General features: G+C 41.9%; 1 protein-coding gene and 1 long non-coding RNA gene across 4 annotated transcripts in view; one reads left to right on the forward strand and one right to left on the reverse strand.

Moving 5' to 3' along the window:
• BAALC (BAALC binder of MAP3K1 and KLF4) overlaps positions 1–6,585 on the forward strand; it is an 82,849-nt gene extending 76,264 nt beyond the window's left edge. For all 3 annotated transcript variants that reach the window (XM_031669699.1, XM_031669701.1, XM_031669700.1), the window contains one exon: positions 4,270–6,585. In XM_031669699.1, the coding sequence (XP_031525559.1) occupies positions 4,270–4,380 (111 nt within the window). In that variant the 3' untranslated portion in view covers positions 4,381–6,585. The remainder of the gene's footprint in view (positions 1–4,269) is intronic.
• Positions 944–24,606, reverse strand: LOC108584066. The gene is made up of 2 exons (XR_001898949.3): positions 22,813–24,606; positions 944–2,169 (listed from the first exon to the last, which is right to left on the reverse strand). It is a non-coding gene; the product is annotated as an uncharacterized LOC108584066 (long non-coding RNA).
• Between the last annotated feature and the right edge of the window lie 2,306 nt (positions 24,607–26,912).

Genomic DNA, 26,912 nt, shown 5'->3' on the forward strand with positions numbered 1-26,912 from the left:
GATGGAACTGGTCTCATAATCATCACGGTTTTCTTTAGGAAACAGAATCACTGTTTTCTTTTCCTTCACAACGCTTTGTGTGTGTGTGCATACGTGCGTGTGCATCTGTGTGCGTGTGTGTGTGTGTGTGTGTTTAGCAGGCATGGGATAGTGCAATGTGACCTCGGAAAATGAAATAACTACTGTAGATGAAAACAGTCAAACTCTGTAAAACATTTGAAGAGATTTATTCTGAGCCAAATATGAGTGACCATGGCCCACGACACAACCCTCTGGAGGTCCCAAGAACATGTGCCCAAGGTGGGCAGGGCACAGCTTGGTTTTGTATATTTTAGGGAGGCATGAGACATCAATCAAATACATTTAAGAAATACATTCGTTTGGTTCAGAAAGGCAGGACAACTTAAAGCAGAGTGGGCGGACAGGGGGCGGGGGCTTCCAGGCTATAGATAAATTTAAACATTTTCTGGTAGACAATTGGTTGCGTTTATCTGAAGATCTAGGATCAATAGAAAGGAAATGTTCAGGTTAAGATAAAGGATTGTGGAGACCAAGTTTTGTTGTGCAGAGGAAGCTCTCAGATAGCAGACTTCAGGGAGAGCAGGTTGTAAAATGTTTCTTATCCTACCTAAAAGGGCACCTAGCACTTAGTTGATTATCGCCTGGATCTGGAAAGGAAGGAAGGAAGACAAAAGGAAGGGGAAAGGGGATTCTCTACAGAATGTGGAGTTTTCCCCCAAGGGATGGCTTTGCAGGACCATTTCAAAATATGACAGAAAAACATTTTGGGGTAAAATATTTTTATTTTCTTCCTTGTTATGCCAGAGTCAGATTGAAAAGTAAGTCACGATATACAGGGTTAAATAAAACCCATCTGACGAGAATTTATGGTTTGTAGGGCATGACTCTCCAGACCCCTTAGGAATTTGGGCAAGATTTTTAAAAATCAGAGCTTAGTCCTCACTACTCTTAGAAAGAATGCTTTAAAGGACAGGAGGAGTTACAGACAACAAGAAATGCTTAGTTTCAAGGTTGTGTGATTTTATCAGTTCTCTGCTTTTGGGGAAAAATAAGCCCATAAAAGTCTTTGCTAGCCCTGGTGCCAGTTCAGGCTCAGAAAACCTGAGTGTAAGACTGAGCCCTAAACAGTATTGCCTACTGGTTGTTAAAGCAAGGGTACACTGACAAGTGTAGTGCATTCATTCATTCATTCATTCATTTATTCGAACAAAGTTAAACTGAGAGCTTGTGATGTCTCAGAACTGTGCTAGGCACTAGGAACACACAGAGGAAAGCAGTGACATCCTATCTCATGAAATCAATAGATAAGACTAAAATTATGTAGAGTCAAAATTATCCTTAAATGTTTCTCAAATCACCCATAAAGTGTTGTCTTTGGTTAGGTTCCCTAGAAGCAGAACCTGAGATAAGGATGCAAGTAATTGAAAGGATGCAAGTAATTGAAAAAGTACTCTCAGGTGAAACCTGCATGGTAGTAGAGGAAGCAGGGCAGGGCAGAGGATCAGATTCAGCAAATGTGTGAGTTCAGTCAGCTGAACAGCTATAGTCTAGCCTCAGCCTGACTACAAGGAGCCGTGGGGCACACAAAGCACCATGGATTTGTACCCCCAAAAGACAAAAAGGGCAGCCTTTTGTATCCTAACAATCAGGCATGGGATATGGGCCTCTCCAGGACATGGGCCTGTTTGGCATTCCTGGAGGAGGTGGCTCCAATTGGATGTGGGCAGTTCTCAAAAGAAGAGTGTGCTGTGAGCAGTTAGCAGCCAACAGTCACAGCAGCTGGGAGGGATGCTCTGGCAGAGTAAAGGGAATCTGGAGAGGGATGTCGCCATCAGCTACACAAGGACACAGGATTTATGTGACATGTTAGAAACATACATATCATTTGTTAATAAATACAACAGAACAATAGATTTTTCCCCATCAGTGCAATAGTTCACCATTTATTTGGATGCACTACAGAGGAAGTAGTTTGCTTGTGTTCAGGGGCCATGTTGTATGAAAAATGCGCGTCTCTCAACACCCAGCACAAGGAGATGCTCATGCCTGGAAGGGTGTTCCCACAGGATCTGAGGCAGACTATGTTCCCAGGAGGCAGACCCAGATGTCATCACACAGGATGTTAGGAAGTGCCCTTGAGGCCAACACCTGTGGAAAGGGGCGATGGAAGCAGGAGTGAGTTAAGGGAGAAGTCCAGCCACCCCTGCCCGGTGCAGCTAAATGGCTTGTGGGAGCTGACCTGTTTAGGGCCCAAATGGTCACACCTTTATGCCCTTCCATTTACCTGCATATTGGGCCATCTTGGGAAGGGCATGAACTTGAGTGAGGTGGCTCTCTGCAGCTGATGCTGTCCCCTCAAGGGACAACTGGAGGCTACTCGCTGACTGTTCTCCCTGCAGCGAGGCAGCAGGTCCTTTCTGGAATGGGGCTGGGCAGCAAATAACTGTGTCCATCCACTAGTGGAGGCAACTCACAGGCTCACTCGTATTCACCCCCAGCACACAATCACAAGAATAGGCACAAGACTGCCCCTCACCAAAGTTGTTTTCTCATTGCGGGGGATGGAAAGTCAGGGACTGGACACACATACTTAAAGAACCTACAATTTAATTAATGCTTTAATGTTTAATATTAATTCAGAACTTTTGTCACTGGTTTATCCTTAGTTAGAAGTGGATAGTCTATCCTACTTTTTAAGGTTATTTTTTTCCCATTTTCATTTAGTGACAGGCATTGTACTAAGTACCTTACATGCATTACCTTATTTAATCCATACAAAAATCTTATGAGAGAGATAATATTATTATTTCCAATTTTATAGATAAGGGTTAGAGAGGTTAGAAAAAACTTGCCCATAGTGAAATCATATAGCCAGTATTTGAACCAAAGTCTCTCTGACTCCAAAGCTCAAACTCTTAACCACTCTACTAAAGCCAACTATGAAAACTTTCACATTACCCTTTGATGGACCGTAGCTCATTCACTCATTCACTCAGCAATGGTTCTTTTTTTTTTTTTTTTTTTTTTTGAGACAGAGTCTCACTCTGTTGTCCAGGCTGGAGTGCAGTGGTGCGATCTCGGCTCACTGCAAGCTCCACCTTCCGGGTTCACGTAATTCTTCTGCCTCAGCCTCCCAAGTAGCTGGGACTACAGGCACCCGCCACCACGCCCAGCTAATTTTTGTATTTTTAGCAGAGACAGGGTTTCACTGTATTAGCCAGGATGGTCTCGATCTCCTGACCTCGTGATCCACCTGCCTCAGCCTCCTGAAGTGCTGAGATTACAGGCGTGAGCCACCGCGCCCGGCCACTCAACAATGTTTTAATGAACATTCCAGGCTCTGTGCTGTGTTGGTATTAAAGATTCAACAAAGAAACCTCTGATAGGAAGCATATGTGCATGCGTTCTCGTGGGTCATCCTTCCTCACTCTGTGTGTGTGTGAGTGTGTGTGTGTATTTGTGATAATCTCAAGAGATTAATGCAAATTGTGAGGACCTTCACATATTTCTGTGAAAGGAAAATAAAAATCTCAGGACTCCAAACTCACTATGCCAAAGGGAAAAGTTAAGCTTAGGAGTTAAGTCACCCAAAACTGCCTTCCATTTTGTTCCTAAATAGATAACTGCAAAGACAGAAGGCCACATACCTTTCTAGGGGACTCCCTCACAATTTCTCACAAAGAAATTCCTTGTGGGCCCTAAGGTCTTTACCCTAAAACAGATTTCTGTTGGATTTCACCCCATGTAAATTAACAGCCTATCTTCACAGGTGTGGGACAAAGACAGGACTAGGAGTCATCCTTCTGCTCACTTGAGACAAATGTACATTTTACTCATTAACTATTCTATGTTTCTTTTATCTTATGTAAAAATGCAAGTTCATTGAGCATGAGACGAATGCATATTTGACTGTTTCTCTATCCCTTCCTCTCACATATAAAATGTAGATTCAGTGAATGCTCATCAAAGCTTCAAAAGAATGTAACTGTTTTCCCCTTTTCTCTACCCTCCCTTTTCCTTTCCTCTTTCCCCTACTGCCGACTCTTTCCCCCTTAAATATTGAAGTCCTCAAACCCTCTTTGGGAGTTTTCTCACAGATCACAAATGTTCCTGTGATTTGTGTTCCTTTTTCCCAGGCACACTCTCAACTGGGGCAAAATAAACCACTAAATTGATTGAGACTTGCCTCAGTCATTTTCTTTGGTTTACATTTCCTAGTAACTCAATTCACTGTTTTCAACTTAACAGGCTAAAAGAGATGCTAAGAGAATGTCTGCAAAAGAAGTCACCATTAATGTAACAGACAGCATCCAACAGATGGACAGAAGTCGAAGAATCACAAAGAACTGTGTCAACTAGCAGAGAGTCCAAGCAGAAGGGTAGATGGACTTCTTCTGTGTCCTTCAAGGCACTGGATACCATCAAAGAACCTTGAAGAAGTGGCTGCCCCTTGCTGGACCTGAATGCTACTGAGTCCCTGGCAAGACTGTCTTACCTGGCAGCAAACTGCTGCCTGATTTGTTGGGACCCTTCTGAGCCTTCTACTTATCATGTAAATGTATTGGCATAGTGCTTACATATGTTAATAAACTGCAAATGTGCAGTTCAGTTTGTCTCTTTGCAACTCCTATAATAGGGTCTGGTGTAAAAGTAGTGAGTTAAAACTACAGGTCAGTTTATGAAACAGAAAAGTAGGAATGCATTTCCTGGGTGAAAGAGTCACACCTTAGTACTAAACTCTCCTGCCCATTATAGTGTGTTCTGTTTCAGGCAAGCTTATTCTTTCCTTCTTTCATTTTAAATATTATCATTACAAATCTTACCAGGGTCACTTAAAAGCTGGCTTCCATCCAACTCTAAACCCACATATTGAAAAAATCAAGGTAGAGAAAAACTCCTTGTTATCCTTGTTTCCTTAGCTTCGTATGAGACAGATCAGATCCAGTTTCCCATGGATCAACCCACTGCCCATAGCATGTCTTTGGGAGGTGTCTGTGAAGCAGTCATACCTGCTCCTCATCTGCCTGGAAAGTCCTCCTATTCTGATGTCCACGTTGGCCTCCAGTCCTTAATGTCACCATGCTTGTGGCCAATGCATCCAAATAAGGATACCCCTCAGGGCTCAGCCAGACATTGCAATTTTACATAGCTTTCCAGTTCCCTTTGCTTGTCTTCTTAACTGTCTTCCCTCTCTATTGGGGTCATTTGCAATTGTTAATCAAAGATTGAACACTGCGTAGGAGAAGGAGATGATCCAGAGACATGTGGCAGCATGCATGGCTTCACCTTGGTCTCTCTGTTCACCACCCCAGGACTGTCATTTTGGCATCTACAAAGGAATCACTTTAGAAAGCCAGCACCTGGTTGATGTGTATTCACGCTGACATTAGATTGATGTGCACTGCATTAGAAATGAGGTAGCTGACACAGAAAAAGGATGTTTTGATAGGAATAATTTTCTAGTATGTCTTGAAACGTTCATCTGGATGTATTTTCCTCCAAACTAATGTAGCAGGATTTTTCAAGGATTGTTAACATGCCTGGGATTGGGAAAGATAGGACTAAAGTTGTACCAAACTATACCAATAAATTCCATGTTTAGCAGAAATAGGCAGCCTAATGATGTTATGTTTATATAACATAGTCCGGAGAACTGACATGCAGGTCAAAAGTCAGATACACAACCTCCTTATCTGCTAACTCTGTTATTCTTCAAACACAAGTGGGTAGTGTCATTTTTCCTTCCTTCCTTCCATTGGCAGATTGCATATTTATTCAATAAACATTAAATGTCCATCCTGTGCCAGGTACTATGCAGATGTTGAGGGATTTGGAGTCTGGTTAGTCATTACTGTCTATCCTGAATCTAACAGTGACTTCATAACTAGGAGACTGAATTAGACCCTTAAGGTATAGTGTGTGTTGCAAATCACTCAGCAATGGAATCTTTTATATTCAGGGTAGGTTTGTGTCTTAAACTAGGTGTTCTAATCACTGTACAAGACTTTACCATACACAAAACTATAGTTTTTCTAAACCTTTATCATTTTGTGATTCTTTGAGAAAGGGCTTTTAGGAACTTTATGTTCTAAAAAAATTGTCTTAATAATAATAAAATAAAAGCAAAACCTGTGACTCATATGTCCCCACTGACATTACTCAGCAGGAGCCCCCAGCTGCCAAAGGTTGGCAGTGATCCTGCAAGTTCAAGGGCTCTTTCTCCCTGGGGATGTGCTTTGTGGCTTCTCTTTACAGCTTTGTTTCTGCATCAGTTCACTGCTGCATGTTGTTTGGAATTTATCACCGTAAGAAAGTGTCTCTGTTTTATATAGAAACACTTTCTCACTTCCAGGGGAGAAGGAAATGCAGGGCATATGATCTGGCCCTCCCCAGAACAATCTGGATTTCATGGAGACAGCAACCAGAAGTTAAACCATGTGACTAAAAATGCATCTGGCTACTTTTTCATGTGTGTATGAGACAGAAACTAATCCTTACTATCCTTTTAGGATAACACTTTTCATGGCAAAGTTTGTGTCAATAAAGTCATTAATTTTAAACATATTTGGGCAGTTACAGAGAATCTTTACTGGAACCTTAAATTTGTATGCAGAGCTATTTAGACTTTTTTTTTTTTTTTTAAACGAAGACCTTTTACATAAGTGATCCCTGTGAATCCTCCAAAAAGCCTTGTGAAGTAGGTAAGGAGAATGCTATTAGCACCAATTTACACTTATAGAAATATTTATAGTCTAGTCAACTAGTAAGTTTTGGTGTAGAGATTCAAGTGGGGGAAGACTGTCTGCAAATTCAGTTCTTTTCCTACCACCACATGGTGCCACCATGTCTAGAAGGTCTGGTGTAACCGGGAGATGAGGCCATTTAGAGGGGAATTGTCATGGAGCCTTGGGCTGGGCTGAGCCCAAGTCTAAGAGGACAATTTGGGTGATTGGAGGGGGCTAGAGAGAGAGAATTGAAGAGGGCTGGTAGTGAAGGCAGTGACTGGAAAGCGCCAGTGAGTTCTCAGGGAGTTTGGGTCTGGTCCAGGCTCACTTATCCCTCCAGAGAGGGTGACCTTGACCTGGTGTGAGAGGTCAGGATACTGAGAGGGACTTTATAGTTCAGAGAACATAGAAATTGCACTCCTTGGAATAAGTGCTTAGACCTAAAGGTAAGGGAAGCCAGGGACTGCCCATGCTGCTGCCAACGCCCTGAGCACAGCTTGGATGTACAGGTAACAGACAGTAGCCCCTCAGACTTTATTCATGGCCCACCTTCACAGTGCTTTCCACAACCCACCCCCACCTCCCAGGGTACCTGAACACACTCCCGTTTGCACTGCCTGTCTGAGTCCTGCTAACCTGCATCTGTTTTTGATCCTCACCAGCCAGACTTGCAGGCTGCCCCATGTGACACTGAAATGCCTCCCATTCACATTTGCTGCTCTAAGCAGGGTTTACGATACTGGCAGCTCCTCTGCTGAAATCAGGTAACAGAGCTGCTGTTTTTAGCTGTCATGGTGTCAAAATTTAGGAATTTCACATAAATAACCAGCTCTGGCAGAGACTCCTACTTTAGAACTCCAGTATCCATCCTTCCCTTCTTCCTTAGTTTAGCACATGTCCACTTAGAACAAACATTACACTTTCCAGCCTCCCTTGCAGCTAGAAGTTGCTGCACAATTAAGTTCTAGACAATGAAATGAAATAAAAATGAGGCATAGAAGTTTCCAGGAAGTCAGGCTCGCTCTTTCCCCTTTTGCTTCCTGGTGTACAGAATGAGGAGGTAATGGCTGGAGCTACCTCAGTCCACTGGGCCATAAAGTAACTTCAAGAATGAAAACCATGCCAAGATGAGCAACAAGTTAGAAGGAGCATGAGTCCCTAATTCCTTTGAGCTTCATGAGTCTTTGACTACATACCTCAAACCTCTTTTTGTGGGGAAGTCGCTGTTTCAAATGATTACTCACAGCCAAAACTAATTCCTTTTCTTTTCAAGTCTGAGAAATTGAACAAAACTATTATAATTTGTATGCATATACTTCCATCTTTCGAAAAATTGGAAGATCGCTCACCCTTGGGCCCTTGGCTGCTTGGCCACATCTGGCTGGAGTTGATGAGTCTGCATTGGCTATAGCTGGGGGGTCTCAGATTGTGATGGTCCCTACCACTTATTGTGGCTTACACACGGTAACCTCCCCATTTCTGTTACCTGCCAGAACCTAGAGACGTTTGAGCTTGTAACTCCTGCTCCACTTTATGTTCCCAAGCATGTTGTCTTTACACTCTTTTCAGGAGTCATTAAGATACACAAGGTCATATTCTTCTGTTTCACCAGTCTGGGAAGTGGCTAATCTCAGGAGAATTTTCTGAGCAAATTATGAATATTACCTAATATTTAAAATCATGCATTCACTTAACTCATTTATTTAATCCAAATGTATTTACTGAGACTCTTCAATGTGCCAGAAGTTGGGATGTGGTGAGAGATACCACAGATATGGTCCCTACCCTCATGGAGATGGCAAAATAGTAGAGGAAACAGACAATAACAATGTAAAGAAATAAGTTATTACAGTAACTTAAGATGGGGATAAATGCTGAAAAGAATGTTAACAGGAGAATGAGCTGGACAGAAGCAGGAATGGAAGCAGGAGACCGTTTAGGAGGCTACAGCTATAACCCTGGGAAGAGATGTCAGTGCAAGGAATAGGGTAATGGTTGCAAAGATGGATGAAAATAGATGGATGCTGAGAACATTTTGGAAATAGAAACATTAGGACTTGCTGATGGACTGGGTGTAGAAAGTGAAGTCAAGGGAGAAATCAGGGTGATTCCTAAGTTTTTTGATTTGAGCAACAGGGTTCTTGGCAAGATAGGGGAAAACAGGGCGGGAAAAGTTTTTTTGGGGAGGCAGTGAAAATCAAAAAGAACCATTTTAGACCAATTAAGTATGAAATAACCAAAGGGAGGTGTCCAGCAGGGAACTGGATGTACGAGTCTAAAGTTCAAGGAATTGGTCAAGGGAGGAGTTGTGCATTTGGGGGTCATCAACACATGCAAGATATTTAATGGCACAGGAGTTAGTTCACCTGATGAGAAGCTAGTGAGGGAAGTCCAGGGCTGTGCCGAGAGACACTCCAACATTCAGAGACTTGGTGGTGGAGGAAGAGTCAGTAAAGGGTACTGAGAAGTGCTGAGGCAGTTAGGAAGAAAACAGGGAGCTCATTTACTGAAGCCAACATTTAAAAAAAGGTTTCATGAAGGGAGAAATGGTCAGTCATGGTGAATGCTGCCAAAAGGTGAAATCACGTGAGAACAGAGATGTGACTCCAGCTAGCACCATGAAGGTGACTGGTGATCTTAACAAGAACAATTCCAGCAGAGAGGTGGTCACAGAGCCAGACTACAGAGGTTGATGACTGGAGGGGTGGTGAGGAAGTAGAGAGAATGAAAAAAAACAAACTGTCTTTTGAGAAATGTTGCTATGAAACAAAGCAAAAAGAGGCCAGCAATTGGAGAAAGGGACAGGTTAAGGAGAAGTCATAAAAAGTGTGACATAGTAGAGTATATTTCTCAACAATTGCAAGGATTCCTTAGGGTGAGGTTGAAGCTGGAAGGGTGGGGGCATTATCCATGGAGTAAAAAAGTCCTTGAGGAAGTGAGAAGAGAACAGATCCAGGGCGCAGGTAACCACATTGAAATTTAAAACCTCTGTATGATAAACATCCACATAAAGATGAATGATAGTCTATTAGAAGATATCTACAGCCCATGTATCACAGAGTTAGTATAGTCATATACATTTAAACAAATGAGAATTTCATAAGCAAAAGACAAATGACCAAGAGAAAATAACATGAACAGGCAGGAGGAAAGTTGAATGGCCAATAAAAATATAAAAAGATCCTCAGTGTCATCAGTAATTAGGCATATGTGGGTTTAAAAAAAAAAAGATGCAACTTTTTTACCTATCTGATTAGCAAAGTTTTTAAAATGTGATAATATCAGTGTTGGGAAGGGTGTGGGAAAGAAGTAATGTCACACACTGCTGGTTGAAATGGAATTAGTGATACTATGTTGGATGGTGTAGGGCAGACAAAGCTTTACCTCTACCTTCATAGGAACCCCAGCAGGGCCTGAGAATTAGATTGGCATAAAACAGACTAGCAGGAGAGGAACATACAGATTTATTTAATTTTAAGTTTTATGTGACTTGAGAGACTTTATAAAGAAATGACTGCCCAAGGAAGTTGCAAAATCTCAATGCTTTCCTACTATGTTGCACAAAGTGAGGCAATTGTGAAAAAGTAATTAAAATATACAGGAAAGCTAAAGAAAGATAAGAGTTGTTTTAACAAAATTCGATTGTTTACAGAGAATTTTCTCTGTCTCTGTTGATAAAGATATTTCTTTCCTCCTGATACAGAGCAGGCATCTTTTACATGGGAGTTTTATATGCTTTCAGGAAAAAAAGAAGTCAGAAAGTTCTGCTTGAAGAACTGAGCACTTGGCTCATACCTGTAATCCCAGCACTTTGGGAGGCTGAGGCGGGAGGATCACTCGAGGCCAGGAATTTTAGATCAGCTTGGGCAACACAACAAGACCCCATCTCTACAAAAAGAAAGAAGAAAGAAAGAAAGAGAGAAAGAGAGAGAGAGAAAGAAAGAAGGAAAGAAAGAGAAAGAAAGAAAGAAAGAAAGAAAGAAAGAAAGAAAGAAAGAAAAGAAAGAAAGAAAGGAAAGAAAGAAAGAAAGAAAGAAGGGAGGGAGGGAAGGAAAGAAGGAAGGAAGAGAGAGAGAGAAAGAAAGAGAGAGAGAGAGAAAGAAAGAAAGAAAAAGAAAAAGAAAGAAAGAAAGAAAGAAAGAAAGAAAGAAAGGAAAAGAAAGAAAGAAAGAAAGAAAGAAAGAAAGAAAGAGAAAGTTAGCTAGGCATGGTGGTGTGCATCCACAGTCCCAGCTCCTCAGGAGGCTGAGGCAGGTGGATCACTTGAGCCCAGGAGATCAAGGCTGCAGTGAGCTAAGGTCATGCCACTGCACTTCAGCCTGGGTGACAGAGTGAGATTTTGTCTCAAAAAAAAAAAAAGTTTTGTTTGTACCCGCTTTTTAAAAGTGCTTTTAGCTCAAAATAACCCTTATGCCAAAATGGCATATTCTGGAGAGGCATATTCTGTCACTCTTCAATGTCAATTTAGCCAACTTATTCAAATTTAAAATGTATATATTATTTGGAAAAACAATCCCATTTTAAAATATATACCTGTAAAGGGCTGAACTGTGTCCCCCCCAAATTCAAATTCATATTTGAAATCCTAACCCCCAATACCTGAGAATATGACTGACTGTATTTTTATATAGTGTCTTTCAGGAGGTTAAGTAGGGTAAAATAAGGTCATGTAGATGGGCCATAATTCAATATGACTGGTGTTCTTACAAGATTGGGAGATTAGGACAGGCACACACAGAGGAAAGACCCTATGAATTCAAAAGAGAAAATGGTCACCTACAAACCAAGGAGAGAGGCTTCAGAAGAAACCAGCCTTGCCTCAGACTTCTAGCCTCTAGGACTATGAGAAAATAAATTTTTGTTTTATAAGCCCACTGGTCTGCAATATTTTGTTATGGCAACCCTAGCGATCTAATACAATACCCTAGAAAAATATCTGCACATTTTTATGAGACACGTGTTTGTGGGACAGGACTCAGACTTGTAGAACTTGATTCAAAGGAATCAGAATGGCAGAGGACAAAAGAGCACAGGACTACAGCAGACAACACTGGCTCTACCTTTCCTTCAACCCCTTTACTGCACCCATGTTGACTTCCAACTGTGGCACCTGCTCTCTGTGGCCTGAAGTCTTTATCTCACCACTCCCATGGCAGGAGTTGCTAGGACTTTGGCGCTGTTGATGCTTATTCATTCCTATCCCCATCCCAGCACCTGTCAATCAGTCAATGACTGCTGAGAGCTCCCTCAAGCTTGGGTGGGGTAATGCTGAGATAGGTATTTTGTACAAGCTCCTAGAGTTTTCCCAGCTGTATTAAGTTCCAGTTACTCAGCAGGTAGCTGGTTTAATAACACATTCCTTTACTGGATGCTTCCTTGATCAATCTCCAGGGTAGAGTCATTGTAGTTGCAGGCTTCTATATAAACAGCATCCTCTCTCTTGTGTTTCTTTTTTATTATCATTGTCAAATATCATCTTTTCCACAACTTGGTTTCCACCAGTAGATAGTTCTCCACTTCCTCCCTAGCATGAGACATACATCCCACTGCCACTGGTCTATAAACATTCTGTTTATGTATATTGTACCACAATAAAAGATGTTAAGAACAATAAGTAAGTAAATAAATGTTCTGTTTTGCTTTAGAGGGAAACTCTGATTTATCCTAGATATAAGAAGTAACTTGGAAAAGAGCCCCAAGAGATACCTTAACAGAAGTCACAAACTACATGCTTTCAGGGGACAGGCATGTGATATAAATGGATGCTATAAGGCATTGTGAGTAGTGGGAGCTGGGATGAGAAGGAAAATGCATGCAAACTTAAGAGCTCCACACAGTGAGCCTATCACTCTCCCTGATGAAGAAAGACATTTGCAATAGCTGACTCAACTAAAAACTGTTAAGATGGCACTTCAAGAAATATGGTGCCCAGCACAGATTTACTGACTAATTGAGATGTCATGATCAGTAGTTGCTTGGGATGCCAGAAAAGTCTTCCATTGTCAGTGAGCCCTCTGCTCCATAACTCCACTTCATCACTTTGCATTTCCTTCTCAGGCCTCTACCATCTCACTTCTGATTCCACCACTCCAACTGAAACTACACTCTAGGATCATGAATACTCTAATTGCCAAAGTCAATGACACCATCTAAGTTCTCATCCTACTGGACCTCTCTGCATCTGTTAAAATAAATTTCGTTTTTAAAGCCCACTGGTCTGTGGTATTTTGTCATGGCAGCCCTAGGATGGCTTTCCTCAAAGTTTTGTCAACTTTTAATGCTACCCTGCTTTTGGGCACCCCTGTCTTTCTGATTCTACTCTTTGTCAGTCTCCTTTGCCGATTCCTCTTCCTCTGCTTGTCCCTTAGTTTCTGGTATTCCTCAAGGTTCCTTTTTCAACCTTTCCTCTGCAGACTCTACCCAATTTTCTTAACAAGTTCATCTGATCCCATGGCCTCAACAATTTAGATGCTATTTCCACTCTATCCCAAGCTCCTATGCCATATTTCCAAATGACCACTGCACACCTCCACTTGATGGCCTGTGTGGCAGGGATTTTGTGCCTATTCTGTAAAACCCATTCTCTTCCTTCCTAGGAACCCAGCTTGGCTATATTTCCCAAGTTCCCTTGCAGTGAGCTCCCAAATTATTTCAACAATATTTCATTCTTCTTAAATTACTTCAAAATGTACCACAATTTGAATTTTTATGGTCTCTCATGGGAAACCATAAAAGCCAGTGGCAGAAAAAATTTATGCTTAATTCTCTTGGGAATGGGGATATGATGTGATTAGACAATGGCTCACCCAGGTTTTTCTTTTTTGTTTTTTTTGGGTTTTTTTGTTTTTTTTTTTTTAGTTTAGCATAGAGCTAAGGCTAGGAGTACTTAAGCCAGAGGGAGCTTTGCAATTTCAGTTTCTTAGATGCGTGTTCTCCAGGTAGAGCTCCACCTTAAAAGGAAAAGGGGTAAGTGATAGTGCCCTTTCTGAGCCAAATAGCCTTTTTCATAACATTGTCATGTGCTTGGAAGATAGCTGAAAATTTGTTTGCCTTTTAAATTTGATTCCATTATCCAGACACTCGATCTCCCTCTATTCTAATAGATATATCAGCTACGGGATGGCCTGTGAAGCACGGTGTGGCAGCCAGCCTTCACAGGCTTTGGGTACAGAAGACCAGTCCTAACTGGACGTCTCAAGGCTGTGTGCCTTGGGGCAAATTGTGGAGCCTCTCAGGGCTCACCTCCATCAATGAAAATAACAGCATCTTTTTGAGGGTGTATTGTGAAGATAAAGGGAGATAACAAATGTGGATAACATGGCATCTGCCACATGATTATAATTATCACCATGCGTCAGATACTGTACTGGATGCTTTGCACATATCTCATCAATCATACAGTCCTGCCAGGTGAGCCTTATCAGCCCCCGCTTCACAGATGAGGAAATGGAGACTTACAGGCCCAAGGCCAACCAGGCACAGTGGCTCACGCCTGTAATCCCAGCACTTTGGGAGGCCCAAGAGGGCAGATCTCCTGATGTCAGGAGTTCAAGACCAGCCTGGACAACATGGTGAAACCCCCGTCGCTACTAAAAATACAAAAATTAGCCAGGCATGGTGGCACAGGCCTGTAATCTCAGCTACTTGGGAGGCTGAGGCACAAGAATCACTTGAACCCGGGAAGCGGAAGTTGTGGTGAGCCAAGATGGCACAACTGCACTCCAGCCAGGGCAACAGAGCAAGATCCTGTCTTAAAAAATAAAAACAAACAAAACCAAAAAAACCACAGCTAGTAAATGACAGAGTTGGGATTTACACCCATGTCTGCCTGTCTATAAAAACCCATGTTCTGTCCACTAAACCATGAGTAAGGGCTCAATAAAAGTTCATTCACTTTCTGTCACTATGCAAGTAACTTCACAGCCCTTTGTAGAGCATCATATCTTGGCACTTCCAAGTTGTCAGTGCCACTCTAGGATCAATTATAGCACCCTAGATACAAATCTGCAAAATTCAGCTTTGTTTCTTTCTTTTCTTAACAGCAATAAAGCAGTAGCAGTCTTTCCAGTTGTGCCACAATATTAAAAATCATTTGAAGATAATACTAATAAATTCATTTTTTTTCTAAAACACATTACAAATCTAAGCATTATCTAGGTACCACCGTAATCACTTTTTCCTCTTCCTTAATAGGGAAGTGAAGGCCTGAGCTAGCTGGGTCCCCAAAGAGAAAGGAAATGCAAATATAGGGGGTATACAATGTCTTGTACTCATTGGCCTCTTGACTATTCCTTGTGGAAAGCAACAAATATAATTATTTTCTAGTTTTAAAAAATAACAGGTGGAGGCTGGGTGCGGTGGCTCATACCTGTAATCCTAGCACTTTGGGAAGCCGAGGTGGGTGGATCACCTGAGGTCAGGAGTTCAAGACCAGCCTGACCAATATGGTAAAACCCTATCTCTATTGAAAATATAAAAATTAGCCAGGTGTGGTGGTGTGTACTTGTAGTCTCAGGTGGCTGAGACAGGAGAATTGCTTGAATCTGGGAGGCAGAGGTTGCAGTGAGCTGAGATCACATCACTGCATTCTATCCTGGACAAGAGAGCTAGACTCCGCCTCAAAAAATAATAATACAATTTAAAAAATAACAAGTGGAAAGAATTACGATTGTATAGAACACTGATTGGCAATACGGCTGCACACTGGAATCACCTAAGGAGATTTAAAAACTATTGCTGCCTGGGCCCCACCCCCTAGAGATTCTGGCTTAACTGGTCTGGGGTACAACCTAGAATCAAGATGTTTAAAAATTCCCCAGATGGTCCTGACGTACAGCCATGGTTGAGAATCACTGGCTCAGCAGATCACAGATGGAACTCATGTCTCAAAAACTCCATGAGGCAGCCTTAAGTCAGACTTCCTGGATTGAATGCCAGCTTCACCACCTACTAGGTTTGTAACCTTGGCAAGTCATTTCAGTTCCCCATGTTCCCTTCTGCCCATTTAGAAAATGGGACTCAAAATATCTCATGATATTGGGAGGATTTAGTAAGGATATATTGAAAAAGCACTTAGCACAGTATCTAGCACAGGAAGGTAAACACAAGGTTAATATTGTTGAACTGTGATTCAGCCCTGAAATTTTCAGGAAATGAGCAAGACTAGCATAGAAAATTCAGCTGTCAAGGGTAAATGTCCCAGAAGGCTGGCCCTTTATTTAAGTACTTTGTTCCCATCCACCACAAAATGAACCTTTTTTCAAAATAAGCACCTTCTTATCTAACACAAAATGGAACTTAGACATCCCTGGGGTGAGGAAAGTAATATCTTCAAGAAACCATCCTGAGGAGCATGTACTTGTTGGTTCTGGGAAGAAGCACTGACTCCAGATAATGTAGAGGAAGACATCTCTTTAGTTGGTTTGGGCTCTAGGAACTTTATGATGTTCCTTTAAACTTGACATCTTTCATTTGCAGACTCTTTGGCAGGTAGTTTTCCCCAAACTGGTAACTGGCAAGTGAGACATGATTTCGGATGTAAAGATGTGATTTGTTAGGAGTTATAGGGCAGTGAATTTGGGGCTTTCACATCTTTCCTTTGTACAGATAAACACCTAGAAGTTAGCATCAAATATGCAATGTTGTTCTCCAGGCAGACAGAATACTCATACCCAGCAGTGTAACAAGGTCAGCAACACTCCCTGTAGATCCATGAAAGACCCAAGTAAATATGTATATTCCAATACATCAATTGAGTGGGCAAAGAAAGTTAAATTAAATCCCTTTAAAGAAGAGATGCTTCTAAAACAGTTTTTTATTTGAGATATTCGAAAGAGGAAGAATAGGAATTAGAGTTTTTATTTTTATTTATTTAATTTTTATTTGCCTTTATTTATTTATTTTTGAGACGGAATTCTGCTCTTGTTGCCCAGGCTGGAGTGCAATGGCGTGATCTCGGCTCACCACAACCTCCGCCTCCTGGGTTCAGGTGATTCTCCTGCCTCAGCCTCCTGAGTAGCTGGGATTACAGGCATGCGCCACCATGCCTGGATAATTTTGTAGTTTTAGTAGAGATGGGCTTTCTCCATGTTGGCCAGGCTGGTCTTGAATGCCCAACCTCAGGTGATCCACCCGCCTCGGCCTCCCAAAGTGCTGGGATTACAGGCATGAGCCACCGTGCCTGGCCGAGTTTTTATTTTTAAAGGATCCCTCTGGCTACTGTTAGCAGAAGTAGATGGATTTGGGATACATTTTAGAGGTTGAACTGACAGAATTTGCTGTTTTGGCCTGGAATTGGTACAGAGAGCAGATGAGAAAATCAAAGAGGATTCCTAGATATTTGGTTGATGTCATTTTATGGGAAATAGAAGGTATGGGGAAGAATAGGTTTGGGAAAGAAAATCAAGAGTCCTCTTTGGGCCTGGGCACAGTGGTTCATGCCTATAATCCCAACATTTTGGGGCCGGGGCAGATGGCTCGAGACCAGCCTGGGCAACATGGTGAAACTCTGTCTCTACAAAAAACAGAAAAGGAAAAATTAGCTGGGTGTGGTGGCAGGAACCTATAGTCCCAGCTCCTTGAGAGGCTGAGGTAGGAGGATCACCTGAGCCCAGGAATTTGAGGCTGCAGTGAGCCATGATCGTGCCACTGCACTCCAACCTAGGTGATAGAGTGAGACCCTATCTCAAAAAACAAACAAAAAGAGTTCTGTTTGGTCATGAAAGTGTTTAATGCTTATTAGACATTTGGGTGGAGACGTCGAGTAGGCCATTGGAAATTCAAGTCTGTAGCTTAGGGATGAGAGCAGGTGGTCTCTCAGCAGTCATTGGCAATACATGATTCGTGGGACTGCAGGAGCTCATCTCAGGAGAGAATATAAAGAAGCCCTTTCCCCTCATTCTATAGATGAGGGAACTATGCTTAGAATGTATCTGTTTTCATAGTGAATCAGCAGTAGAATCAGGATTAGAATCCAAACCTAATCCCACTGAGGGATTCCAGGGTGCAGCACTTGCAGTGCTAAAACCATGGAAGTTCCAGGCAGCCAAGGAGGGTTGATCACCCTATTCCTAGGCCAGTGATTATATCATCTAACCATTTTCTCCTTTGGTGACCTGGAAGTGATTGATTGCTGTGACTGCTTTGTTTATTCTTGTTTTCAAGGGAAGATTTTCATTCTTTTCTATGTCAATGAAATATTATGTTCATTTGAAATAAGACTTAGCTTTCCCCGAGAGGAAATTACAAAGTGGTAATTACCATGTTTTCTTGCTCCTCCTGGAATAATCAGAACAAGAAAGACAATATTTTTGATGGTGGCACATGATTAACTCTCAAGACAAAGCTGAAATCTCAGCTGGAGGGAGAGGGGCAGGAGAGAATAAAGTGCCTCAAACTGAGCTCAGCATCTCCCTGAATTCAGCCACTCCTCCTGACTCTTCTGCTTACATTGCTATCACATCTTTTCTCTCCTCTTTATCTCTCCCTTCCTGATACCACTCCAGTTTCCTAGCTCTATAAATTTGTCCTCATCAACGTGCCTTGCATCTGACATTCAATGACCCACTATACACAAAATTGCTCAAAACAGAAACTCTGGAGTCGCCCTTGACCCTCCTTTCTCCCTCTCTGATGGAATCTTTTCTCCCACACTTCCCAAATACCTCTTATATCTGTCTTTTCCTCTCATGTCTCACAACCACCACCTTAGCACAGGCCACCAAACCCCTAGATTTCTGTAGAAGTCTACTGCATTATTTATCTCCCACTTTGCCTCTAATCCAGGCTCCACACTAATGACAAAATTATCTTTTTAAAATGCAAATCTGATTATAGCACTTGCTGCCTTCATCATTTATGCTTTTTAAATTTTAAATTTTTTATTGATATATAACAGTTGTACATATTTTGGGAATGCTGGTGCTATTTTGATTGCTGTCTACAATGTGTAATGATCAAATCAGGGTCATTGGAATATCCATCACCTTAAACATTGATCTTTTCTTTGTGTTGGGAACATTGCAATTCTTCTCTTCCAGCTATTCTGAAATACACAATAAATTATTGTTAACTATAATATCCCTACTGTACTAGCAAATACTAGGACTTATGCCTTTTATCTAACTGTATCTTTGTACCCCTTAAGATTTAGACTTTACTAAGACTGGCTTCCTCCATATTTACTTCAAAATCTGGCTCCTTCCATCACTTCCAGTCAGTTTCTATATTCAGATCAGATCTTTTTGGATCCTCTCATTGGGAAGATGGGAGATCATCTTATGTTTGAGGTTGCTTTGCTTGTGGCAGTGATTCAGTGCCTGAATGTAAAGGAAACATATCTCCTTCCTCTCAGCTGAGATTCCTACCTTCAGTCACCCTCGCTGCAGTTCAGCCTATCCTGCTGCACAGCGAGAGGAGTGGCTGTGGTGTGCTGGGAGTATTGATCTTGGAGTCAAGGGAGCCCAGTAGAATTCTAGCTCTGTCACTTTCAATCCGTCTGACTTTGGGCAAGTCATTTAACTTGTCTGAACTTCATTTGCCTAATCTGTAAAATGAAGGCACTCCATAAACATTAATTAAAACTGAAGCTTCCTTGCTCTAAATTTTTAGTAACTCTCATTGCCGGACTTACCCAATTTCTCAGTCTGGCTGGTTTTCAAAACCCTCCCTCTGTCTGCAGCTTTAACCAACTTACACATACTTTGTGCTATACACCAGTCTACTTGCAGCCCTCTGGACACCCATCACACTGTGCCTTAGACACAAATGTCCACTGGAGCATCCCTGTCGTCACTGTTGTCACACTCATTCACCTTCTGAGGTTCAGTTCCATTGCTATCTCATTCTGCAATGAAACTTTTCTTAATCCCTCAACCAAATGTAATCTCTCCCTCTGCTAAATACCCCATCTTTCTATGTATAGTTTATGGTACCAATCTATTCATGTTGTAGAAGTTCTTGTGCTTGTCTAGTAAGTGATTAGGATCTTCCACTTTATTGTAAGGACCTTAGCATCATAAGACACATTATGTTGAGCATTCTATGTCCTCAACAATTATTTATTAAATTTAAAGTACTTACGGGACAAGGGCATTAGCAAAATCCATCATCTAAATGCCTAATTAGGAATCTATTAATTCATTTGTGCACTTATCAAGCATTCACTGAGGTTTTTGAAGTCCTGGAGATTTACAGAGAATTTTAGACAGAGTTCCAACCTTGAATGATCTCATAACATAATCAGACAGCTAAAATATAATGTGATAAATACATAACAGGAAATCAGCAGATAAATAAACATGATTACAAATACTTTATTTTATTGATTATGGTGAAATGCCTCAAGAGATTCCATTTTAGTCTTTGTAAAGTCCCACAGTTTAGATACACAAACCCATCCTGTCTGCTTAGGCAGAAGGAGCAGGGAATTATTATTTGTTTAATGCCTATTAGGTGCTGTTTTAGTTCTTGTACTGCTATAAAGAAATACCTGAGGCTGGACAATTTATAAAGAAAAGAGGTTTAATTGGCTCATAGTTCCACAGGCTGTACAGGAAGCATGGCAGGGGAGGCCTCAGGAAACTTACAAACATGGCAGAAGGTGAAGAGGAAGCAGGCACATTGTACATGGCTGGAGCAGCATGAAAAGTGGGGTGGGGAGGTGCCACACAATTTTAAACAACCGGATCTCACGAGAACTCTATCATGAGAACAGTTCTAGGGAGATGGTGATAAACCATTAGAAATCACCCCCATGATTCAGTCACCTCCTACCAGGTCCCACCTCCAACATTACGGATGACATTTCAACGTGAGATTTGGGTGGGGATACAGACCCAAACCATATCCGGTGCCAAGCAATATATACACATTATTTCATTGTCAGAGGTATTGTGGGATATTGTTATAATCCGCACTTTATAGCTGAGGAAACTTAAGAATTTTGTGTAAGGCCTTACAATTAGAAGTTGTGAGTCAGTTTTTCAACCCAAGACTCTTCGATCTCAACTGGCCTGTGATATCAACTTTTTAGACGACAACCAGACAGCAACCTGAGGGCCTGCGGGTAGTCTGTCCCAGGAACTTGAGCTACTGACTTGGAACTGCAGGAATTTGCTTCTTGGCCAGAAGACTTAGATATCAAAGGGACCAGGGATATTTGGCCAGGCTAAGGTAAGATTTAGAGGAGTCATTCAACCAGGAAATATGGTAAGATAGTCCAGGTGACAACTCAGGAAAGAATTGCCACTTTGAAGCCGGAACACAAAACCCTCTCCCTGAAGTTCTATCTTTGAAAATTTCACCTCTTTTGAAGCAGCCTCCAAGGGAAAGGAGCCAAGGGCTGCTCCTGTTCTAAGTTTTATTTGCTAACCTCAGCTTCCACTCAGTCACCTCATTAGAACAATGGAATGCAGTGAAACTGTAAGCACAGAATGATGAAGGTGGGAGTGCCATTAGGAGGAACAGCATGCTGTGATTTCCAGGAATGTAGAAAGAGAAGCTAACATTCTCAAGACTTTGTGGAAAGATTAAGGAAACAACTTTCTAGGAGGAAAACAATGCAATAATTCCTCTAACAGATCTGTTTGCCACAAAACAGATAGAAACAAATTGTTTAATGTGAAAATGCTTTCAAATAAGTGTACAAAAAAAGTGAGGTGGTAAAGAACAGACTTTGTTATTTTTCTGTCTTTACTCAAAGATCTCTAAGTTCCACTAAAATTATGTTTTCCATTGCAGAGGGCAGAGCTATGGCCAGATAGGGATCCTTCTGCATTCAAATTGAAAACTGGTGAGAACCGTGCTTATTTCTACAGATGGTGCTAACATAAGTCCATAGACTTAGGTGTTCAAGAAATGCAAAAATCTGTTCGAGTTCTATAACTCAAAATCTACCATAGTCTTCATTCTTCCAGGTGAAAGAAACTTAATCTCAGCCTATTTAGGGTTTCCTCTTTTCCTAAGAGCTATATCTTTGTACTAGGAATACCAAAAGGCTGGGACAGGGGTGCACACGAGAGACAGTATTCGGACATCCTTCCCTATCCATCCACACTGCCATCCACTGAGGTGGACTTTGGTCTGCATGATGACTCATTCCAGTCTGCAAGGTCCTTTCCTACCCAGTGGTTTTCTTACACTCTTGTGGGCGCACAGGAAACATTTTGTGGCTTCCAAGCCACACTGGGTTCAGGAAAGCAACCCCATGCTTCTAAGACCCTATCTGCTTCCCTGCAGTTTGGGGACCGGTGAAGTTATTCCACTGCCCTGTGCTATGCAGGGCTGCGATAGCGTCTGCTGTTCAGGCCTGTTAGCCAGGACCAACCACACTGCCCCTTCTCCATGGATATTTTCCCTCCCTTCTGGGGACTTACTTGGGAAAGCACCTCTAGTACCCCCACTGTCTTACCTCAATCCTCCAAATCTATCTTGAGATTCTCTTGCCCTCCTCTCTCTCTCAGGACCACACCTTTAAAACTCCAAAACCAGGTGGCTACTCTGTGACTGGAAGGAGAGAGGGAGGTCACGGGGTAGCAGAAAGTATGAGGGGGAAGGACAAATTGGTCTTGCCTCAAAATGGCACTCACAGTTTTCTGTTTTGTTGTTGAGTCTAAAGGATCCTCTCTTCCCAAAACAAACAAACAAAAAACATGTTTTTTAAAATTGAAAGACATATTTCAAACTGTTTATAGCCCAATTCATTTAGCTTTCATGATCTCTCCTATTTCTGACAGTTACAAATGCAAATGTTCTCTTTGGGAAATCAGATGTTACTTTGAGTCCCTGGGATGTTTATGCAGAGCTATTAGAAAGGGAGGGAATTTATGACATGGGAACACACAAACTTAGCCAGGGGTAGGGGTGCACATTTTCCTCGCACTCTAAGACAGGGCTAATAGCTATAATTTCACCTGCATTCCTGGATATCAGCCCTTTCTCGCCCCAGGCTCTGGCATGATGCCTCTGAAGATAAGGGAAGAAAGCAGCCACTCTAATCTGATAACAGACCTGGCTACACAAGAAAGCAACGTAGGTCATCCTAGTTAAGTGATTTGAGGGCAATTACCTTCCATTTGAGGATGCCGCCTTCTCCAGGCATCTTCTTCACCCTGTGGGCTCTCCCCTTTCTCTGGGGAAAATTTGTTTCATCAACGTTATTTCTTTGTTTTAGAAAGCATAGATTTGAAGACCCTCCCTTGACTCCATACAGACAGAAAGCCTTTCCAGACGCCTTCTGATTCCTCCTGGCACCTGCAGACTGCAGGGCAACCAAAGGAACTGGGATGATTGCAGAGTTCTCTATTCATTCACAGAGTCTTCCCATCTCTTTTCTCTCTTCCCCACAGCAAGTCCTCTTCTGAACCCTCATCACCAAATATCTGCATGCTGTTATGGAGCTGTCTTAGCACGGGGCCTTTGATGTCTGTATCCTCACACCCTTACAAGATCCTGAGAAAGGAAGGTGACATGTGAGAAACTTCAACGTCTTCCTGCCACGAGCAATGTCTTTCTGCAATCAGCCTCCAACTCTATGCATCCAAAGGTGGTAGAATTTGTTAGCTCTTTTTTCCTTCTCAGTGAATTTAAGTTACAAGCCAGAGCATAATTTTCTTAGTTTTTATGAAGTCCTTCAGAACTACAAGTGTTGAAACAAAGTTCTGAAGATATTTTTCATTTTTCATTGGAAAACAATTTCTAACCTACTCCAGTTTCAAGAGGAGCCCCGGAAAATACACAAAAGACTGAAAATTCCCTTATTCTCCTGCCAACTTCTCCATTTACTATGGAGGTAACCTGAGTCTTTGTGCTCAGTTCCTACTCAGAATTCAAGTTGGAGAGAACAATGTTGATTACATTTCTAACAGCAGCAAATACAATGGGAAGTAAAGCTCTTTGGGTATGTGTTGGGGTAATTTTTATCATAAACAATTGGATTGTTGCAGATTAGTCATACGTAAGTATTAGATCCATAATAATGTGTTCATTCTCCAACTTTGACATTTAACATTAAGTTTAGTATACAGATTTTTCAACCATAGCTGCACATTAGAATAATCTGCGGATTTTTAAAGCAATAGTTAAGCCACACACAATCTCAGAGATTCTGACTTAATTGCTGTGGGGTGAAAATCAAGGTGTCAGCATTGCATTAAAATCTCCACAGGTGATTCTAATCTGAAGCTGGGGTGTGGAACCACGAGTGGAGAGACCATAATGCAGGCTTTGGAGGTGGACAGACTTTGGTTCAAATCCCTGCTCTACCACTTACTGGTTGTGTGATTTGGGGAGAATTACTTAATGATTTTAAGCCTAAATTTCCTCCTCTGTCTAAAGGAAGATGGAGTAGTCAGATAGTTTGAATATATGTCCCCATCAAATCTCATGTTAAATGCAATCCCTAACCCGGGAGGTGGGCCTGGTGGGAGATGTTCGGGTCATAGGAGTGGATTCCTCATGGCCCAGTGCTATCCTTGAGCTAGTGAGTGAGCTCTCTCAAGAGCTGGTTATTTAAAAGTGTGTCACCTCCCGCAATCACTGCTGCTCCTGCTTCATCTTCTGCCATAAGTAAAAGCTCCCTGAGGCCTCCCCAGAAGTGGAGCAGATGCCAGCAACATGCTTGTACATCTTGCAGAACCATGAACCAACTGAACCTCTGTTCTTTATAAGTTACCCAGTCTCAGGTATTTCTTTATAGCAACACAAGAACAGCTTAATACAGGTAGTGTTTAAGGGCTGTATTAAAGATTAAATGAGGTAACTGGTGTATGTAAAACATGAATTGCCTGGCACAGAATAGGTATGCTATAAATATCAGTGCTCATCCTCCCCTTTTACACTTGATCTTTTTTTTTTTTTTTTTTTTTTTTTTTGAGATGGAGTCTTGCTCTGTTGCCCAGGCTGGAGTGCCATGGCATGATCTCCGCTCACTGCAAGCTCTGCCTCCCGGGTTCACACCATTCTCCTGCCTCAGCCTCCCAAGTAGCTGGGACTACAGGCGCCTGCCACCACACCCTGCTAACTTTTTGTATTTTTAGTAGAGATGGGGTTTCACCGTGTTAGCCAGGATGGTCTCAATCTCCTGACCTTGTGATCCACCCGCCTTGGCCTCCCAAAATGCTGGGATTACAGGCTTGAGCCACTGCACCCAGCCATACTTGATCATTTTTAAGATTCAAGTGCTAATCCATGAGGGAAAGAGGGGAACCCCTATGGACCTAGTGCTTGGAATTGAAGTGAAGGCAGATTTGGCGTTGATCAGAGTAGAGAATAAGGAGGATGAGGTCAAATCTCAATTTTCTCTGTGATGAATAATCACACAAGGGCTGCAAATCACAGCTCCATAATCACAGCTCTCAGAACATTCTGGTACAGTTTCCTTTTTTAAAATTAAACCTTCTGGTACCATACTGTAGAATCTATATTTTAAATTTAATATTCAATAAAGTTTTTCTGAGGTGTTTTTAGATATGACAAATCACTTGGATATTCTGTTCCATGCACTTTATTTGTTTTCTAATATTGGCTATCAGTAGGAAATTTACAACTTTACAGTTGTATTTACAACAACATTCACAAAAGATAGTTTATTGAAGATATTCCATGTGTTCCTCCTAAACTCCTATTTTGCCCCCGTGTTGTGCTGAACCCTTGTTAACCTCAACAGAGAAGCCTCCATTTTCAAGAGGCCAAACAAGAGATCCTGAGCCAGGACACGAGACATGGGGTTTTATTAGGGGCTCACAAACAGCAGAGAGAGCCCAGTGGCGGTGGGCTGGACAACGTATCCACCTTCCTTCAGTCCAGTGACAGTGGGCTGGACAGGAAAACTGCAATGGCTTGCAAATATCCAGTGTATATAGCATTTTCACTTAATATCCTCCCCTTAACAACCTCCACTTGCAACCTTCATATAACCCAAAACCCAGGGCCTCCATCTCCTGTACGGCTTATGTTCCACAGGATGAGACAGGGGCTCAGATGTTCTTCATAGACAAGGAGTGAATCTCAGGGTTGGCCACTCCCAGATTCTATAGCTTGAAACACACATTCAGGTGTGTCTGCCCTATGGGGTCATGATCGGAGTATGCTTACATTATTGCTATCAGGTACATTTCCTTTATACCACCTGCCAAGAAACAGCCCTGAGATTGCTCTTTAAATGTCTTAAAATAAAAGCTATGAAGAAAGACGATGCTATCCAGGCCATCAGCAAATAACAAAAACCTTGTGAGCAAGAACATGACTCATGCTCTGTGCTATATCTTTGAGGGCTCAAGGTGATCTTCTCTGGTAAACAGCTCGAGATGCCAGAAAAACCCCTAAGCAGGCTGAGGGCAATTGGAACAAGAAATTCAAAAGAACAGAAGAGTGAGGGAGAGCAGGTTTGGGGAGAGTGGGAAGAAAGACATGCTCCAATGCTTGAGGTAAACCGTGTAATGTGGAACTGGGTCCATCTGATAACTTTGTTGGAAACCAGTTGAGCCAAGAGTCTAAGAATTTGGTAATTCTGGGTCAGATCCTTTTCCTCTTAGCACTAACAAATTAGGAGCTAGCCTAGCACAGGGAATGACTCATTGTTGTATTGCTTTCTTTCCTCATCTCCCCTCTCCTTTTTTTAAAAATGGGGACAGGGTCTTGCTTTGTTGCCCAGGCTGGTCTTGAACTCCCGGGCGCAGGCGATTCTTCTGCCTCAGCCTCCCAAAGTGCTGGGAGTACAGGCATGAGCCACCACACCCTGCCTCTTTCCTCTTTTTAAGGATATGGATATTAGATACTAATTTTTTAAATTAAATAGCTAGAAGGGAACCTGGGTCATTTCATCTAGACTGTCTTCAGCAGAGCAATGTTCAACTTATAAATAAATCTCCAATTCATACACACACACACACACACACACACACACACACACGGGGTAAAATTTCCTTATAAAATTTGTAAATATATTTTATGTCGTATAGTATAGACTAAGAGCTTTGGCTGAGGAGTAGCACAAATGTGCATGCTAATCCCAGCTTCCCAATTACTAGCCAGGTCACTATCTTGCTAAGCCTCAGATTCCTCATCTTTGGAATGAGAATAATAATAGCATCTACCTTACAGATTTGATGTGAGGATGAAGTGCTACTGCTGGACACAAAACGACCACTCCAAGTAGTGAGCTATTGA

The sequence above is a fragment of the Papio anubis genome, chromosome 8, assembly GCF_008728515.1.
Source record: "Papio anubis isolate 15944 chromosome 8, Panubis1.0, whole genome shotgun sequence".
Lineage (NCBI taxonomy): Eukaryota > Metazoa > Chordata > Mammalia > Primates > Cercopithecidae > Papio > Papio anubis.